We start from the raw sequence: 19,278 nt of genomic DNA on the forward strand, positions 1-19,278 counted from the left end.
CAACTGGACAATCCTAGATTTCGAGATATCAGCACCACCGGTAGTACCTACAGGGCCCATACGAACACGGCCATCGTCGACGGTTGCCACGCGGCCACGGTCATCGTCGTCATGCATGTCGAGCTCATCGTCCCATAACAATGGGAATAGCAGTAGTAGTGTGGGCACGTCGCCGGGACCGCAGGGACAGAAGAGGATGATTATTACCGTGCTGCATGGGGATACAACGAGTTTGAATGTCAGGTATGTGGGAAAAATTAGCGGGGTGTGACGCTGGACTAACAGTCGGTTTGGGTAGATGCACACCCACAACACCGATAAAATCACTCCTGACAGTCGTGTCAAACGTAACTGGTATCGCGACAAGTAAGCTGAAACTGGTGTCGAATGATGGGATTACGATATCGGGGGAGACGTTGGGGGATTGTCGGATCAAGGATGCGGACGTGCTGAATGCTGCTGAGGTAAAGTTTCGTTTTTAGTTCGGATCGAATCAGTGATTTATGATACTGATTATACTAGATACCGCCGTTGGAGAATACCTGAGTGGGGATGGGTTTGTGGGGTTGAAGAGAAATGGTGAATATGTGTGTTTAGTGTGTGCTTTTGTGTGTGGCTACAGTCTGAATTAGTGAGATAATGTGAATAGCTGAACTCGACTTACTTAAATAACTGAATTGAAAATGAATGATTCCTAAAGGTACGAATGTCTTGGACTTTGGTTTGAAAGGGATGAATTAGTGTTTGGAGGCTCTTTTTATAAGCTTACGAAAGACAGTCATTATACTCAAAGTTTGATGAAGCCCCTTGATACGGCGGAAATGCTGTTTGCGCCAGCATCGATTTCGCACATGTCAAATCACAATTTGTGGGACGGCTCGCCAAGATCTGAGCATATCGAATCGACGCTGAGAGCTTGGAAAGTGTCTTATGTGGTTCACAGCATACCAAAATGGTCTGAAATGGTGTTGAAGAGGGATTTCAAACTTGCTGCTGATGAATGCTGCTTTGTATCAGGTATTGAGATTGCGACGATGTAAGGGACAATAAGAAATGGCATATCACACTTATGTCGGTTTTTGTCTATTCGCGAAAGCATGCGAAGACACTGCTGTGGGCTGTGGTTGATCTAGCTAAGTTCTAGTTGCTGTTCTTGAAAGGTTCGATGGAGATTTATGTGCGTATCATTATGGATAAGGTGACAATGCTCAAATGGCTCAAATACCGCGTAACTGCGATCCTTGTCTCTCAAAATGTCTAATGACGCTGTCCTCGCATCCACTATTTCAATCGTCCTATTCCGGCAGAGACTAGGGATTCATCTAGGTACGCATCAGTCATACTCGTATATCGCGTATATGCTTGTATTGTTCATTTCAAATATACTGCTTCTTCCTAGGGCTGAATATTGACGTAGAGGTACGTGATTATCTTGAAAGAGGTGAAAGAGTTTTTTGTTTAAGCGGTTTAGAGCGTACTTTGATCAGTGTTCAGAGAGCAAAAAACTCGGCACCTTTGAACTTTCGTCTTCTCACTGGGCTGTTCACGTCATTCCAAACATCACAACATCACACATAGTGAGTGGCGCATTAGGAGCATGAGGCATCAGTGATAGCTGTGCAGCTGTACATGTCACTAGGTTTTAACAAGGATCAGTTCTTCTTGAAAGCTCTGCATTTCTACTGAGGTATAGCTTCAAGAATCGTGCTAATTGTTCATGGTACCGTGTTTTGATATTTGAGAGGATTACTATTATGAGAACAATGAAGGTTGAGTTCCTTGATGTCCCATTGCTTCCTTTGGTTTCATTCATTGCTATTAAACTCACATCTCAAAAACATTCAACATCAACTTTGCATTAACTATAACGCAATTATTTCAACAGGTCCAATGGTTCCAACTCATCGATACCCTTATAAAACTCTTCATAGTTCGAAACCAACGTAATCCATCAACCATGCCTCCATTACCATCTCTAGTATTGGAGAAAATCTTCGAGTACTCTGCTGATGACAGGAAGACTTTGCAATCAGCAGCACTCGTTTGCAAAGACTGGAACTCCGAAGCAGTTAGGCATCTGTATCACGACGTGTCGCCGCTCAACCAAAAGTTTTTTACGTCATTCAGTTGGATATTCCGAGGAACCTATTGCAAAAAGCCCATATACTATTAACGCCCGTTAAAGTTTATAAAGTCTTATCCCTACTTGACTGCCCCGGGGAACTACAGGACGCTCGTCACGACTTGGAGAGCAGCCTGGTATCAGAGGCGTGCAACCTGCAAAGCCTTGATATTTATAACGACAACCTCCAGCTTCTTCACCGAGTATCGCAAAAGCTTGTCAAACTGAGTATATTTGAGGTATCTCCAGCTGGAGAAAGAGTGTGGGGCTTTTCACTTCACAATAGGTTATCCGGTTTTGCCGATACACACCAATATGTAAAAAAAGCTTCGCCTACATTTCAAGGGTATTCCTGAAAGCCTAAAGGAAGCAATGGGAAGGTGGAAGCTCTGTGAATTTCGTTCGAGCGGCGCTATCGACGCAGCTACATGGAGGGCGTTGTTGAAGGGCAGTAAAGAGTCTCTACGTGGCATCTCTGCATTCAATTATATGGAACAGTCCCACATATCCTCGTCTTGTAAAGTCATAGGAGCTTTCACGAATGTTACAGACGTAGGTGTCATGGGTTATAGCTCTGGAGTGTTGGAGTTCGTCACCGATTGCAAGCTCGAGAATCTTTACCTTGATTTTAGCGACGTCTTGGGAACTTCAAGTAAGAAAGTCTTCAGTATATTTGTTTGAAAGACGTTCTGACTGGACTTTAATAGTACTTGATGATGTAATATTGAAAAGCAGTAGCACGTTGACGCTGCTGACGCTGACTATGGGTGAAACGCCATCACTTTCAAAGGCTATTTTTCTCACTGACTTGCCATGCTTACAAGGAATGGATATGGATGAGAGTGACTTGCAAGTGGGCCAGTTGCTCACCAGAACACGCCACGCCGAATGGAGAAAGTCACCCACTTGACTATTTATGGAAAGCCGAATTCGCAAATCAACTACGGACGAATGCCCATAGTTCTTCCCAATCTTGTATCCTTCTCATACTGGTCTCCTTCCGCAGATTATGAGTGGGGAAACCTCAAGTCTGATTATTGCACACCAACGTGTCTAGAAAGTTTCTTGTATTATATTGATAACGAGAGCAACCTTGTGATCTCTGGTAATACCATCATGAGCAGTGCGATGCTACGACCGCCATTGTATCGTGGCTTGGAATTTGGGGGATGTGGACTCCTGGTATTTGTTGGAACGATAGTCCAGACCATACAAATTGGAGAAGGGTCTGATCGTATACTACGAGAACGAGGGAAGCTTGCTTGTAGAAGCAGATTACGGATCACTGAATTGCGCCCATATGTTATGGATTGAGGTTAGTTGAACTTGCAAGGTTGACTGTTTCTACGCAGCACAACACCAGAGAGCTCACCATACTAATTCGAAATCTAGATCTCGAATCGCAAATTGATTAAAGGCTCACACCCATATAAAATGAAAAGTCGAAGCAAGTGTATATTAGCTAGAATTGGGCTCTTTTGTATAGGATACTACGTTGTGAGAATATAAAAGTGCAGATAGTCAAACATATGGCTTGAGGTGACAGTATGAAGATAGGACAGCGGATAGATGGAGGAACGTGTCATTTGATTATTTCGGAGTTCAGAGGGTGAAAGCCTCACGGCACCAACACCTTTGTCAATCTTCGTGACTTTGTGACGGTATATAGAAGATGAAACACGCATCGTCATATGCCAAGCATTTTAGAATACACGTAAAATAATACCCAGCACCAAACAATGCCTCTTTATCCTTCCCCACTCTGCTTCAGTTTTCACATTTTCACTTCCGACAGCGTTGCCAAAAACATAGCAAGAAGAATGAATACGCAACAACGTTCTTTCTCGATGCTGCTTCGAGTAGCTGGTACCTCAACAGGCAAGCAGCTAGTATCTCATATATGAGCTTTAGTAGTATTAACACATTATTGTTTGTTTAGGATGCAAGATGGGAATGTAAGTTATTTTGCTTTTAGAGGAGGAACAGATAGACGAGGAGAAATCAGAATCGCTTGCAATGCATATTGGAAGCGCAGATATACTGACGCCCCGCTCCTTCCCACAAACAAACAGACGCTCAATATCATCCATCAACCATACATCCAAACAAAGTGAGACAAGAGCACTAGACATGCCATCAAACCATCTAAATCATCACTCATCTTACATATCTCATTGTCATAGAATCATATCTCCCAGTCCCATCAAACACTCAACAATCACGCTCTATCGCCCGTCTGATTATGAAGGATAAATCATTGACGGCCTTTGATCAAGCCGATGCACCACTACGTCCTGCAAACCCATTCAATTTGCCTGCTCCTGTTAGTAATGCTGCTGGTATGTGTGTTAATAGGTTGTTGTTTGGATGCAAAAAAGAGGAGGAAGTATCTTTACTCAAGTTTGCTTCATCTCAACTCATAAACTCAACTGTTAAACCATACCTCACTAGACGTAGCACTAACAACAATCGACCAGCTCATCAACTGGGCCCGCACATCATCCATCTGGCCAATGACGTTCGGACTCGCGTGCTGTGCTGTGGAAATGATGCACATGGCTGCTGCACGATACGATCAGGATCGTATTGGTATTGTGTTTCGGGCCAGTCCGAGACAGTCCGATGTCATGATTGTGGCTGGCACACTGACGAATAAGATGGCTCCTGCGTTGAGAAAAGTGTATGTTGAGATTCATTGTTCACGATTCGAGTTTAGTGAATGTGACTTTTTGTTGGCTAGGTATGATCAAATGCCTGAACCTCGATGGGTTATTAGTATGGGAAGTTGTGCTAATGGTGGAGGGTATGTGTTTGTTGTTGCATTTGAATGTATCCTGATTGTATCTGATTCTTATTTTGCTTTCTAGATACTATCACTACTCGTAAGAACAAAACGCCAATCCTTCGTAATTTTCAAGTGTCCTCCCTGACACATCTCATCTTCTCATACACATATTCCTTGCATGCAGATACTCTGTTGTTCGTGGATGTGATCGAATTGTTCCCGTTGATATCTATGTTCCTGGATGTCCTCCTACTGGTATGTGATGAATTGAACTTTTCTGTTGGATGCAACTGTATGACGTCTAACATATCATCCGTGTTTAGCTGAAGGTATGATCATTGGTAGTTGAGATAACGAGCCTCTCAAGACATTTCTACCTGCATTATCACCCTTGTTGCATACAATGCTACGACATGCTAATCCACCCTCTGATTCCACAGCATTGATGTATGGAGTGTTGGCACTTCAAAAGAAGATTAAGCGTGAAAGAGTAACGAGGTACGAACGATTCCAATATCCGCTGATCTAGTATTGTTTTTTGGTTCTCACATACCTATTTTATAGAATGTGGTACCGAACGTAGATATGGAAGTATGCTCTTCCATTACTTTGCAAATCTTCCATTCCCTTTTTCTACTATTACCCAAACGAAATATAAGAAACACATTCCTGTTTGACTGGACGTGTTTGTACACGCGACGAGAATTTCGCGTGGGTCCGATTTCTTTGACATCGTAACAAGACAATTTTCGATAGCCGATTGTGCTTTTTTTCGTCTTCGCGAAGCTTCCTACTTCAACTTGAACCTTTTCACCAAAACACAAACAACTTACCAAGCAGCAATGGCGTCCAAACCACCGCCAGCAGCCGAACTGCTCAAATCCCCACTCACATCCCCTCGCATATCTACCTCGCAAACCACTCCCCAGCTCTCATCCTCTGTCCCTGCATCGGCAGCAACAACATCACGAAACTCGATAATGCATTCCCCCACATCCATATCCAGCACCATAATTCCACCACATTCCATCCCGCATCCACCAAACATGGACTGGAACCTTGACGAAACGGCCCAGCTTGACGAGCTAATCAACAATAACGAGGAAATCGAAGAAGAGCTGGTCCCATGCGAGAATTGGAGTATGGTGGCAAAGGGCGTGTATCGTAGCAGCATGCCAAAGAAGAAGAATTATGGGTTTTTGAAGAGTGTGCGATTGAGATCTGTCTTGTATGTATTCGTATACCGTGTTGCTAAAACGTCGTGTTGTTGAACGTGTGGTTGTAACATCTGGTGTCTTTTTTCGCAGGACACTCATATTAGAGGAATATCCAGAAGGAAATAAGAAGTTTCTGGATGAGAATGGAATTCGGTTGTTTCAGTTTGGCGTGCCTGGGAATAAGGTATGTGTGGTTACTGCGGAATGCGCACAAAAAGACTGCAGCTAATTTTCTGGATAGGAACCATTCGTGGATATACCTGAGGAGACTATATCTGCTGCGTTGTCTGTTATACTAGGTATTCTTGTGTTTTATTATGTGATTGTGATGTGTGTTTTTAACGCTTTTATTATTTAGATCGTAGAAACCATCCTTGTACGTGCTTTTTATCTCAACCACCACCATTCACTAACAATACCTCTCTAGTACTCATACACTGTAACAAGGGAAAGGTACACCCTCCATCCCTCACCTTTCTCAACCCAATCTAACACTTTCTCCTCAGCACCGAACAGGCTGCCTCGTAGGCTGCCTCCGCAAATTCCAACACTGGTCACACACATCCATATTCGACGAGTACCGGCGCTTCTCACACCCCAAATCCCGGTCTATGGATCAGCAGTTTATCGAACTGTTCGATGTGCGCAATGTCGATGTTGATGAGGCGTGGATGCCTGAATGGCCCGAGCTGGGTGGAGTGTGGAGGAGGAGGGGGAAGATGTGAAGGCAGTGGTTTTTGTATAGATCTTGTGTGTGGGGTAAATTATATGTGTGGTTTGAATCATGAGTCTAGTTCGGAGAATTATGGGAGGTGTTTTTGTGGAAGCGAAGTGTGCTCGCAAAACCGCAAATATATCAAGATCTGATATGCAGCAACATATGGCGCCCGTACCGAAACCCGCACAGGCAATGCCAGACTACAAGACGCTTATGGAGCACGCTACATCGCTGGTCCTGCTTAGACCGGATCTTATCGCTGAACCACAATTGAAAAAGCACAAGAAGACATCAAAGGATTATGATGAGGATGGTGGAATGTCTATGGACGATGAGATTGAAGCTGAGGGTGTGGTGGGTGAAATGGAGTGTTTGAGGGGTTACTTTGAGAGTATGAAGGTGAGTGCAAAAAGAAACAAACTAGAGAAGAGCACACATATGTCGAGATCTTTTGACTGACTGGTTTTTGATTTTAGATTGAGAATGCAGATGAAAAGGTGTTTCTGGAAGAGATATTCTTGGGATGTGTGCGACATGTCAAGATCTTAAAGGGCACTATAGCTGTTGTTAATGGTGTCAGTGGGAGGGGTGTAAGGCCACAGTATGAAAGGGCTGTTCTTACAGGTACCACTCCATGGACTTTACGTCCATTTTTGTGTTGTTGCTGATCTGTCGTTTGATCTTAGTACTGGGATACCTGATCCTATTTCGCATTAACGAGATCGGGCTTGACAGACTAACGGGTCTTGTGCGTGGACTGGAGCCACGCCATATCGCGTCGTTCTTGAGCGTGCTGTCGGATCCGGTTGCGGTTGAGGGCGCGCTGAGGGGGTGCTGGTGCAGGGTGCTGGATGCTAGTTGGGTGCATGTAAGTCGTTGTTGGAAGCGAAAAAGAACCGTGGTCGGTAGTAATAATTTCCAACTTTAGGATAACTTGGTGACGCCATTGCTTGAAAACGCATCCAACATTCACAAGCTCTCCAAAGAGTTCTTGGAAAAATTGAATTGTGGGATGACGGTTGCTAAGTCTACTAAACCACCAACAGGTTTAAGAAAAGCAAATCGCACACCTGCCGAATACTGAGTTATCAATTGCTAAACACACATCTCTTACCGTTAGAATCAAAACCATTCCTACTTACAAAGCCACGACCACGTCGATTACCTGAGCCCACGGAACGTATATCAACTGTTCCGAAAGCACGGCCTGTGCCAAAAACGGTTTATGAAGGGAGCTCGGAGCAGGCTGCTTTGGAGAAGACAAAGGTGGAGAATCGGCACAAGACGCAGGTACCTTTGGTTTGTGACTGATATAACCCTGATGGTGTAGCTGATATTTTTCTGTTTCGGTAGACCCTCTATGAAGAAGCCCAACGTATGCAATTCCACGCCGCCAAAGTCGCTGCTGCTGCCAAGAAGGTAATTCCAAGCCCATCTCTTTCCTCTAACAAAAAACTTGAATATATCTTGGATAATTAGGCAGCATCCCAAACCCTCCCACCAAAGCCAACCACCCCAGACCCAGCACGCAAACGCATAATCGCACGTCCGGCTCCCACTTTCAAAGAAGTCGCGCCGGTAAAACTTACCACGAGCGCCATCCTTCGAGAAAACGCACTCAGTAAGAAACGCAGGGACGAGGAAGTTAAGGAGATGAATGAGAGTGAGGTGCGACTGAGGGATAATAATGCGTATGGGAATTGGAGGGAGGCTGCGAGGGTTAAAGGTACGTGGGTAATTGAGTTGGTGAGAGATTCAATATAGAGGGGATTTTGATGAATTTTTTTTCGTAGAGGAGGAAGATAAGAGGATTGAGCTGGAGAGAAGGAGACTGCAAGTGCAGCTTGCGCATGAGGATGCTATTGTTGCGAGAGAGGGGATATTGATTGAGAATAGGTACGATCCAAGCAGGATTTCTTGTACAATCTCATGGCGTTTTTTTGCAGATATTGTTTACTTACGTATTTTCGTCATTCGCTATTAGAGAACGAGTTCAAGAAGCCAAAGAATTAAAAGAAGTCCTCGCACGAGCCGCCGAAGAAGCCAAACACGAAGCCGATCTCGAAAAGCGCCGAAAAGTCGAACAGGTGCAGGACTTGCAGGAGAATATTAATCGGGCGAAGCAAAGAGTCATTGATGAGAATTTACGAAGAGGTATGTCTGCCAAAAAAAGAGCCTTTGTAATACATACTGACGCTTTCTTGGATCTAGCTGCTGAAGTAGAGTTACAATCGCAGCAACTACGTGAACAGGCATACAAGCAACATGAGGAAGACCGGATACGCAAGACGGAACTGATTGCCCAGATACGGCTGCTCGAGCAGCGGAATGTGACGCCTGCGGGATTTGTCGTCAAGACTGTGGATTTGACTGAGACGGCGGGGCTTGGGCTGCTTGGCGAGATGTCTGTTCTTGAGGTGAGAAACTACGATAACATCTTTACAAATTTTTTTGTGCCTAATGTTTACAACACATAGCTCCAAGAACGTCTAATCCGTGCCAAAACCCGCCTCATCGATACTGAAAACACGAAACGCCAAACCATCATGCTCGCCAAGCAAAAGAAACTCGAGGCTGTTGCTGCACAGCTACAGGAAATCGATCGGGAACGATATCTGAGGAAACATCAACGTGATTTGAAACGCGTTAACGCCGATGGACTGTTGTCGCGCCCGATTAGCGTCATGTCGTCTGCAAGTAACTGCTCGAGCAGGACGGGGGGTGAGAGGGAGGCGCTGATTGAGCGGGATGTGGGGTTGCGGGATTTGGCTGATAAATTAGCATCGAGGCGGGCTGGTAAGGGAAAAAAGGAATTGGGGTTTTGCAATGCCCCTCGCTAACGCTCGGCCTTGTTTTTTATAGCACGACTGGCTACACGAGCCGCGACGAAACTCTCTGCACATCAGATGGCGAGTGTGGGATCTGATATTGGGTCAGAGTGTGGGAGCGATGTGTCGAGGAGACGGGATATGTGGTGCGAGTTGGGCGAAGCTGCGGGGGAGTATGAGAGTATGAAGAGGGTGGGTGGAGATTTGAGGGATGAGTATTGAATGTAGTTGAAAAGGGGTAAATATAATCTGTTGAGAGCCATTTGATAGGAGTGAGATCATTCTTTCTGTTGAGTGAGTCCTTGGACTTTTATGTTTTGCTTCACGTTCGAGAACAGGTTCACGAAACTACTCAGAAAGCTAGGTGTTGTGCTTGGCACTGCTCTCTTGAATACATTGGGTAAGCTTTTTTACAGCCTAGATAAAAGATAGTATATTACGAGACTGGCTCACAATGAATTTTCTTGGGAAACTTCAACGTCCAGGAAGCTTTTCAGATCAAATGATTAAAGAATTCGACTTTGCGTGTATTCTAGTCGTCTGGTCGTCCGAGACACCGCGTCTGCGTCCTCATTCAATTCAAAGAGGACGACCATGACACCTCTCTTGACTTCAAACCAAAAAGTATAGACTTGTACTCTAATGTTGATGTCTGATCGTCTACCTTTGGCCAAGATCTAAGATCGCGTCGCAACATCAAACCAATCAAAACTGGCAGGTTTTTCTTTGCATTTTGGATTAGCGCTACTAATGAGATAAGAGTCACTAGTAGACTCTTAGATGATCAAACAAATTCCTCTTATAGTGATCATGTGGCTGCGGAAGGGTATCACTAGTGACTAACATGAAATATGGTATGCAATCTGATTAGCAGGCACTTTTAGGATGTGGAAGAGAAGTCTGAGTGAACAACGGTTGGTATGTATACTATTCAGCGATGTGTGATGTAGTCGTTCCATGAACATAGACCAAACATTTTTTGCATGGGGGTGAATCAAATGTATTTATTTTTCACATTGATATAAACAACTTTACTGAAAAAGCAATTTCTTTACATTAACAACTAAACTACATCTTATTTGAGATCACTACTTTCTTGATGTTGATTTTTTTATACTGATCCAGCAGTGACTCCTTTTGGACGACCACCATTGAATAATTTACCAACTACAACTTCGCCGCGCTGGGCTTTTGCCATGTAATCAGCCCATTCCATCTCTTCTTCTTTGGCAGTCATCCTGTGGACACCGAATGTACCAATCAAGAAGAGAGAGCCAAAGAGCCTTGATCGAAGGAGTTCTCCATGGCGGTATGGTAAGAATCTGGCTTTAAGATCCGTTCGTATAAAGAAGGCAGTTATTATCCAGGCTAGGATGACGATAGCAGAGACCCAGTAAAAGTCGACATCGTATGAAGATGGGTCGATGAGTGTAGTTGAGCCTGGAACCTTGACAAGCTTCGAATTATAGACCGCCGTAAAGACTAATCCGCCTACGACACCCTATAAATTGAGAGTGTGAGGGTGAGAATATGAGTACGAAGTCTTGGAACACTTGCAAGCAAAAGAGAGAGGAATAACATGACCAATACTTACGTCGAATGACCAAGCAGTAAGTATGAATCCATGGGTAGCACCAGTCATCTTGGCGCCAAACATGTCGGCAAGGAAGGCAGGTATAAGCCCAAATCCAGCGCCATAACACATTCCAGCAAAGAAGATACAGAAGAGGAAAGCACTGTAGACTCCTTGATGAGCTGCGGCAAGTATACCATCTAAATGAGTATGATGAAAAATAGCAGTAGTGAGTATGATGTTTTTATGGTCTGTATCCATTATTTTTGAAGGCAAGAATGATGGCCAACAAAAACGAGCAAACGCAAAGTACGAAGGATTACTCACAAATACAAGCAACTTGTACTGTCAATGTAAAGACAAACATGGGTCGTCTTCCGACAAAATCACTCATTGACGAGAAGATAATACGACCTGCCATGTTACATAGAGAGTTGATGGCAACCATAGTAGTTCCCTAGGTTAAAACAATTGCTGGTTCGAGGGCGCCAAAAAAACTTACAAAGATTCTGAATGGCTTACTTCAGCAACGGACTTTCCAAACAACTGTTGAACCATATTACTGAGACGAGAAATGATCAATAGTCCAGTGATTGAATTACCCATCATCATCAAGTACATCATGATAAAGTCGACTGATGTTATAAGTTGAAGCAAGTCACGACGGTTGAAGAGATCCTTGTAATCGGCTTGTTGCTTTTCATCTTCGACAACAAATGTTTGAGTCTCATTTGCTGGTGGAGGAGCGCCAAGTACTTCTGTGCCCTTGATCATATCGACAGCCATAGATTTGACAGTGTACCCAGGTGGTGGAACACGGAAGATTGGTATACAGAGATACATGATTCCTAAACCCAGATAAATGAGGATGAGACTACGCAACCTGAAAAGTTGTGTAGAGTAGATATTCACCAGCATATGTAAGTCCCTATATACGTTCCGAAGCATTAGCAGATGTGTGACAGGTCACCAACTATAAGAGAGCGAAAGCTAAATCATCACCAATCCAACTTACGATAATGAGGAAAGTGTGTCCAACACCAAGAGCAGTAATCAAGTACGAGATGAAGTAGGAAGCGATCAAAGTTCCACCACCTAAAGTAAAATTCAAGCCAGGGTTAAGAAACAGTAACGTTTACTCGCAAAAAAAAAGAACAGCATGTCGTTGCCAATGGATGAAACAAGGTTTCAAACCCACCAAATCCAGCAACTGCAAATCCAGATGCAAGACCTCGGAAGTCAGGAAACCATTTTTGGAGTGGTGATACGGGAGAGATGTAAGTCAAGCCAAAGCCAATTCCTCCTATGACTCCGTATCCCAAGAATACTAAAGCGTAGATGGTTGTATAGCAGCCGACGGCAGTGATGATATGCTGAGAATGATGATGAGATTGATTTAGTTTTCATAACGAACGAATGATGACATGGACATTGACATGTGACAAAACAAGACCAACAACTTTATGTACTTACACCGAGAGTAAAGAGCGAAACACCGAGTAACAATCCTTTAACAGGTCCATTTCGTTCTATTTCAATGAGTTTAAGATGAGAATCATCATGACTTGATCAAGTTTGCCACGTCATCAACCAATCCAATAGCAACCATCATACGTACCAAGCCATGGACCCAATGTAGCTGCACTGAGACCAAAGAAACCAACCGCGACGTAAAACACATTTGGACCTTGAGCCAATGTAGGATTTGCCTTGAAGTTGGCCGCACCAAACATGAGATTGTCGAGGGGCGTATTGAAATTTGACCATGCATACAGAGAGCCCACAGACAGTTGCACTGTAGAGATGCGTATCAGTGATCATTTTAATCAAGATTGAAGGATGACTGAAGATGAGGCAAGCTTGCCTAGGACAGCTGCTGGAAGGAGCGCCCAACGATTGAACTTGGGTCCAGATTTGAGCCCTAGGACACCAAATAGATATTCTTCACGTTCTATGGAGTGGATATGATGATGATAATAATTAGTCTATTGATCCTTTCCATAGTCTGTTTTGATCAAATTTTACAAAAACATGTGCAAATGTCAACATGCACTATACATACCAATTTGTTCCTCAGAACGGATGTAGGTGGTATCATTGTACCATGATAGGAAGCGGTCTCGCAAGCCCCAGCTTTCCTTGCCTTCCATCTTGTAAAGGTTTGCTAAAAGTTTACAAGTATGGAGATTGTTGGGATGGATGTCACGAGTAGGCGACTTGGCTGTGTTGATTCAAACAGCCAATCAACGAAGGAGAAGGTGGTTCAAATGCAATCAATTTCGAGGGAAAGAAAACGACCAGGATCCTGGTCACGTCAATTTGCCGTGACTTTCTTCCGAAACTTGGTTTTGAAAAAGTTGAATATTTACCAACCTGAGAGAGATATCATTGTGTTTTACCACCTGGATTTCGCGATTTTATTGTTTCGCAACAAATATTGCTACTGCCGCTAGTCCAACTTGCTTGTGATTTCTCTTTGCTGTGCTATTGCTTTGATGTTCAAAGCTGGCAAAGCTACCAAAGAACGGCGAATAACTGCAATTCTGGTAGCTGAAATGGAAACTATATCGTATTTTAGATCTGGGAACTACCCTCGCTTGAAGCTCCAACGAAAAGATCAATTTTCGCGCTCACACAAAATGTTACAGAGTTGGGTGCCATATATTAAAGAATCAGGAATCAAAACATCCCATTGTTTTATTACTGCTTTTTTATGCTGATCCAGCAGTGACACCACGTGGGCGACCACCATTGAGCAGCTTGCCGACAATAACTTGTCCAGTCTGCGCCTTGATGAGATATTCATTCCATTCCTTCTCTTCCTCATCTTTGGTCATCCTTCGAATACCAAAAGTACCAATCAAGAAGAGCGATCCAAACAGCCTTGATCTTATAATTTCACCCTTGTGTAATGGCAAGAATCTAGCCTTAAGATCAGTTCGTACAAACAAGACGGTGACAATCCATCCCATAATAACGATAGCAGATACCCAGTAAAAGTCGACATCATATGATGCTGGGTCGACGAGCGTGGTTCCTGGGATTTTGTGGATTTGCGAGTTGTAGATGGCTGTGAAGATGAGACCACCGACGACACCGTCGAATGACCAGGCGGTGAGGATGAATCCGTGAGTGGCACCAGTCATCTTGGCACCAAACATGTCGGCCAAGAAGGCAGGGATGAGACCGAATCCGGCACCATAGCACATTGTGGCACAGAAGATACAGAAGAGGAAGCCACCGTAGACTCCTTGGTGTGCTGAGGCCAAGATACCATCTGGATGAATTCAGATGGTTGGTGACTTGGAAGCCATAAAATCTCAAAATGGCGCTCTGCGTAGAGACTTACAGATGGAAGCAATTTGTACAGTAAGAGTGAAGATAAACATGGGGCGACGGCCGAATATGTCGGACATGGAGGAGAAGATAATACGACCAGCCATGTTGACTAGCGAGTTGATGGCGACCATGGTAGTTCCCTAAATGTGGTTAAATGTTTGTCAGAAACTTGAATTCACGTTTCTCATGCCAGCCTCAAGACAATACTTACTTCATAAGCAGGCTTTCCAAACAACTGCTGAACCATATTCGACAAACGCGACACGATCAACAGACCAGTGATACTGTTGGCCATGAGCATCAGATACATCAAGATAAAGTCCATAGATGTAACCAATTCCAACAAGTCACGACGGTTGAATAAATCCTTGATGGCAATGTTGGTGTCTTCTTGAATGACGACGACATCTTTTTCAGATTTCTCGGCTTTTTCACGGGTGGGGGATGAGACTGGGCTGTTGACTGGGCTGGCGACAACGGCTTCAGCACCCTTGACGACATCGACGGCAATGTTCTTGACGGTGTAGCCTGGTGGGGGGACTCGGAAGATGGGGATGAGGGTGTACATGATGCCAGCGTATGTGATACCCTAGATGACCAATCATCGTTTGTTAGATACAGAGCCGAATGAAAATTAAACATAAAAAGGTTCAAATGGATCGATTCTTACAGTGATCAAGAAAGAGTAACCAACACCGTACGTCGTAATCAAGTATGAAATGTAGTAAGAGGCAACAGTTGTTCCACCACCTAATGAAAAAATTCCAGAAGAGAAATCGTGTAAGTAAAAGAGATTCATATCGTCAAGAGCCACAAGGACAATCGTCATCACTTCTGAACTCACCAAATCCAGCGACGGCAAATCCAGAAGCAAGACCACGTCTATCAGGGAACCACTTTTGCAATGGCGAGACAGGGGAGATATAAGTCAGACCGAATCCAATACCAGCAATACATCCATATCCGATAAAGACGAGAGCATAGACTTGAGTGAAGGCACCAATAGCAGCGACAATGTGTCCCAACATGAACAGGGTGACACCGAGGAGGAGAGCTTGTACTGGCCCTCTACGTTCCAACCATGGTCCCAATGTAGCAGCACTTAGACCAAAGAATCCGACTGCGACGTAAAAGACGTTTGGTGCTTGTGCGAGAGATGGGTTGGCTTTAAAGTTATCGGCACCCCACATTAGAGAATCGAGTGGTGAATTATAATTGGACCATGCGTCTATTCGATGAGATTTGAGTCAGCTTGGTTGACAGACTGAAAATTATCAAATGGAGCACTCACATAGCGAACCAACCGACAATTGGACTATTTTCCAGAAATGAAAACGACGGTTAGTATAAGGAACTGATAATCAAATACTTGATGCTTACTCAATACAGCAGCTGGTAAAAGAGCCCATCTGTTAAATTCTGGCCCCTTTTCGATTCCCAAGGTTCCAAATAGATACTTTTCACGCTGTATTTGAGCGTCAGACCTGATCAAGGTGGTATTGTTATACTAAAAGAGAGCGAAAGTAAAGTTAGCAGAAGTAGATATCATGGCAGGAACTTAAATCTTGGTTCTTACCCAGTTGAGGAAATGTTGACGCAAACCACTCTTCTTCATCGTAGTATCCATGATTACTCCTGTGACGTTGTTGTCGTACTGATCTAGAAGATGTTAGTAAGGTAGAGTTAGCTTCTCTTCTCGCAAGTACTAAAACAAAAGATGTGGTTGACGTGCAACACTAAACTTACATTGTCGTTAGTGTTGTTGAAGTAAACGACAAACGTCAACGAGGAGTAATCACTTTGATTTTTGGAGATGATGGTGATATGAGTGGCGCTCTGAGGTTTTATAGTCTCGTGATGTTTCCAAAATAGAATCTCGTAAAATGTAGGATTTGGGTTGTTGAGGTTTGGAACCAGGGTCTGCCAATCACTTTGCGTTCTTTGCTTAGCAACCGTGTCGAAAATACACTCGAAAACAAACAGTACTAGGCCTTCGTGGTCCCTTGCCCGTTGCCGGAAGGGTTATGCGAAATAGAACGTTGAGTTTTCAACAAGTTTCTTCCAACAAATCAGCTTCAAGACCAACCAGACGCGAACCGCGAATATTCCAATGGCATGAGAGTGAAGATTATGGCCGGCAAAAGTCAAACCATTCTTTTTTGAACTCTTTGTCTCAATCATTGAGAAATCGCGTACCAATTGCAATTGCTGTTGTTCAGGAGTAAGTTGAGAAGGCTCCGAATTTAGTTGTCCTCCAACATTTCGTATAGGAGCCTAGAACTGATGATCTGGTATTCGTTTCATCTGAGTATCAAATACGTAGCTGTATACTCACAATACTCGTTCTATTTAGATTTCAGATGTCTCGTGAGAGGAATAAAGTGTTATAAGTGTTTCATAAGTTGAGCAAGTTTCTGCTACACGGTCTCCCAATCAAGAGCATCAACCAGCGCCTCTCCGGTGTTGACTAACCGGTCTGCTATTGGCGTAAAGATTTCATCACAGAAAAGAAGAGCTTTACGTATATGCAAGATAGTGACATCAAGTTGACCATGTGTGCTAAGAGTACTATCTGTGGGAACGTTAGCAGTGTTGGAACGTGGATTCGTGATTTCATGCTATATCAGAATGGTGATCTAGAGCTCCTCCTAGCGTCTCAATTGAAGAAGCGACGGTGTTTACGGCCAAGCGGCACATTGTAAACCTTGGACGCACGTTTAGATTGACGAGACATGCTGTACAATGGTAGCAATACAAAATTCAAATTCCCAACCAGATATCACGTACATCATCGCGTAGAAGGTTGAAAGTTGAGCGAATACAGCCGCGTTTCATCTGCTGAAACCGCATGCATCTGACTCGAAACAATTTTAGCACGTGAATAGAACTTGGAATTATTGCGCATAAAGGAAGGCTCGCAGACAGCTTATACTGTCGATATAGACTAGGTAAGCTGCTCCACCGTCTCTCCCAAACACATCTATTGTAGTTCGTTCTTATCTTGCTGCAAAGAAAGTGGAGCACATTTTGACCAATTTGCATTGAACCAACCCTCCAATGCTTCCATCTATTAGACGGGACAATTCAAACAATTTTACTAGAATTATCATCACGGCTCCCTCATATTAAATGGCTTCATCGTCATCCCTCACAATCTCCATCGTCCAAATTCGGCAAACATCAAACTCTACAACATTAGACACCACGACTGACGACATTCTGTCAATGTCGCCGAGGCAATCTGCAAAAGTAAACGAGCTACCGCCAGAACTCGTAAACGCTCTCTTTTCCGCTCTGCCACAGTCGTCCCTGGAGAAATGTTGCACACTTTCAAAGTATTTGAATGATGTCGCATACCCGCTGTTATACCATAATCCTGTCTTGAATTATGCTCCTGGTGATGACGACTTTGCTCCAACACTATGGTGTCGTACTCCTCCTGTTGTTGCATTAGACCGTGAGTTATTGCCAGCTCGTAATACAATGCGAATATTGCGTGTTTTTTTGCTTCACGAAGCAATCTAACTCGCTCCTCCTTTCCTAGAATCTCGATTAATAAGCCGTGCAAAACGCCTCATTCAAACCCTCAGCCTCACAAACCGACTATCAAGCGAACTCGCACGTCTAGATTTGGGGTGTATAGTGATGCGAGATGAAGCCAACCAAGCACTCAAAACTTTAACTGGAGGATTACCTAAACTCTCAACACTAGTGCTGGGTGCCTTCATAATTGAAGCTCGTGTGCTGGATACCTTTGTAGCTTCATGTCCGGCATTGAAGAAACTCACATTGCTCAGCTGGGATTCTGTCATTTCATTCTCGGTTGTTGTTGATGGAGTCGCTACACCTGGAGTGTCTTCTATATCGTCGTTTGCATCGTTTAAGCAGTTGAAGAGCTTGAAACTGGAGTTGGTATGATTGTGAATTATAAATGCCTTTTGCCGAACGCCACAGATACTAAACGCTTCTTATATTAACAGCCAATCCGACACGGCATGACAAGCAGTAACAACGAACTATACCATGCATTGGCAGCTTCGAGTCTATCAAACCTCCAAGAACTGGACTTGAGTTCTTCGAAAATCAATGATGCCTTGTTCATACCCTTGATTCAACCATTACGTAAATTGACTAAATTATGGATGGTGGACGCGGACGTGACGGACAACAGTATGGAAGCCATCAGTGAATCATGTCCGAATCTCAAGTTGCTGAATCTGTCAGGTATATCATGGTTTGCCAAGTCTCTTTTTTCTCGTTTTGCTTTGAAGGTTAGTTTTCACAAATGGGTGTGTTCTAACATGTTCTCGCGACACCCACAGGTTGTCATTTCGTAATGGATTCTGGACTTGGGGCTATTGCTGAAGGATGTTTGGAACTTGAGTCCATTTCGATGTGTGCCACAACATTCAGTGAAATACCCGTTGCTGATGTTGGCTTGGCTCTCCTTGTTGACGGCTGTAAGAGCTTGCGAGAGATTTATCTCGATTATGCCTATAATGTGAGTGTTGCGTGATTGAAAAGTGATCTTTCACACGTCCGTCTTCGTTTTTTGGTCGTGGGGGCTCTATCACCAACCTTTTCTTTCTTGTCTTCGTAGGTATCAGAAGATGCAATCATCGCACTAGTAGAAATCCGTGGCAAATCACTAGAATCACTCTCCCTATCAGACTGCTCTCGCTTTGCTAGGGATGAA

The 19,278-nt window shown here is 43.8% G+C and overlaps 5 protein-coding genes across 5 annotated transcripts; 3 read left to right on the forward strand and 2 right to left on the reverse strand.

Moving 5' to 3' along the window:
• Positions 1-4,138: 4,138 nt before the first annotated feature.
• Positions 4,139-5,490, forward strand: SmJEL517_g03486 (uncharacterized protein; the record flags this gene model as incomplete). The annotated part of the gene is made up of 9 exons (XM_031169414.1): positions 4,139-4,232; positions 4,306-4,461; positions 4,574-4,802; positions 4,863-4,925; positions 4,990-5,004; positions 5,092-5,162; positions 5,231-5,236; positions 5,348-5,405; positions 5,472-5,490. 9 exons carry the CDS (start codon positions 4,139-4,141, stop codon positions 5,488-5,490), a joined length of 711 nt encoding a protein of 236 aa, XP_031024654.1.
• A 259-nt stretch (positions 5,491-5,749) lies between these two features.
• On the forward strand, positions 5,750-6,849 carry SmJEL517_g03487 (uncharacterized protein; the record flags this gene model as incomplete). Its single annotated transcript, XM_031169415.1, has 5 exons — positions 5,750-6,135; positions 6,215-6,308; positions 6,366-6,423; positions 6,483-6,577; positions 6,631-6,849. 5 exons carry the CDS (start codon positions 5,750-5,752, stop codon positions 6,847-6,849), a joined length of 852 nt encoding a protein of 283 aa, XP_031024655.1.
• Positions 6,850-7,004: 155 nt separating this feature from the next.
• Positions 7,005-9,892, forward strand: SmJEL517_g03488 (uncharacterized protein; the record flags this gene model as incomplete). The annotated part of the gene is made up of 12 exons (XM_031169416.1): positions 7,005-7,241; positions 7,319-7,466; positions 7,529-7,710; positions 7,771-7,888; positions 7,963-8,132; positions 8,196-8,261; positions 8,322-8,568; positions 8,636-8,738; positions 8,827-8,996; positions 9,054-9,259; positions 9,320-9,638; positions 9,705-9,892. The coding sequence occupies 12 exons, from the start codon at positions 7,005-7,007 to the stop codon at positions 9,890-9,892; spliced, it is 2,154 nt and encodes a 717-aa protein (XP_031024658.1).
• An 889-nt stretch (positions 9,893-10,781) lies between these two features.
• SmJEL517_g03489 (uncharacterized protein) lies at positions 10,782-13,393 on the reverse strand (the record flags this gene model as incomplete). The annotated part of the gene is made up of 11 exons (XM_031169417.1): positions 10,782-11,171; positions 11,265-11,443; positions 11,571-11,700; positions 11,766-12,091; positions 12,156-12,171; positions 12,259-12,338; positions 12,442-12,616; positions 12,717-12,772; positions 12,862-13,038; positions 13,138-13,194; positions 13,306-13,393. 11 exons carry the CDS (start codon positions 13,391-13,393, stop codon positions 10,782-10,784), a joined length of 1,674 nt encoding a protein of 557 aa, XP_031024659.1.
• A 561-nt stretch (positions 13,394-13,954) lies between these two features.
• SmJEL517_g03490 (uncharacterized protein) lies at positions 13,955-16,209 on the reverse strand (the record flags this gene model as incomplete). Its single annotated transcript, XM_031169418.1, has 8 exons — positions 13,955-14,520; positions 14,593-14,722; positions 14,794-15,171; positions 15,253-15,332; positions 15,427-15,810; positions 15,874-15,897; positions 15,963-16,089; positions 16,159-16,209. The coding sequence occupies 8 exons, from the start codon at positions 16,207-16,209 to the stop codon at positions 13,955-13,957; spliced, it is 1,740 nt and encodes a 579-aa protein (XP_031024599.1).
• Between the last annotated feature and the right edge of the window lie 3,069 nt (positions 16,210-19,278).

This window comes from Synchytrium microbalum (assembly GCF_006535985.1).
Source record: "Synchytrium microbalum strain JEL517 chromosome Unknown SmJEL517_scf0018, whole genome shotgun sequence".
NCBI lineage: Eukaryota > Fungi > Chytridiomycota > Chytridiomycetes > Synchytriales > Synchytriaceae > Synchytrium > Synchytrium microbalum.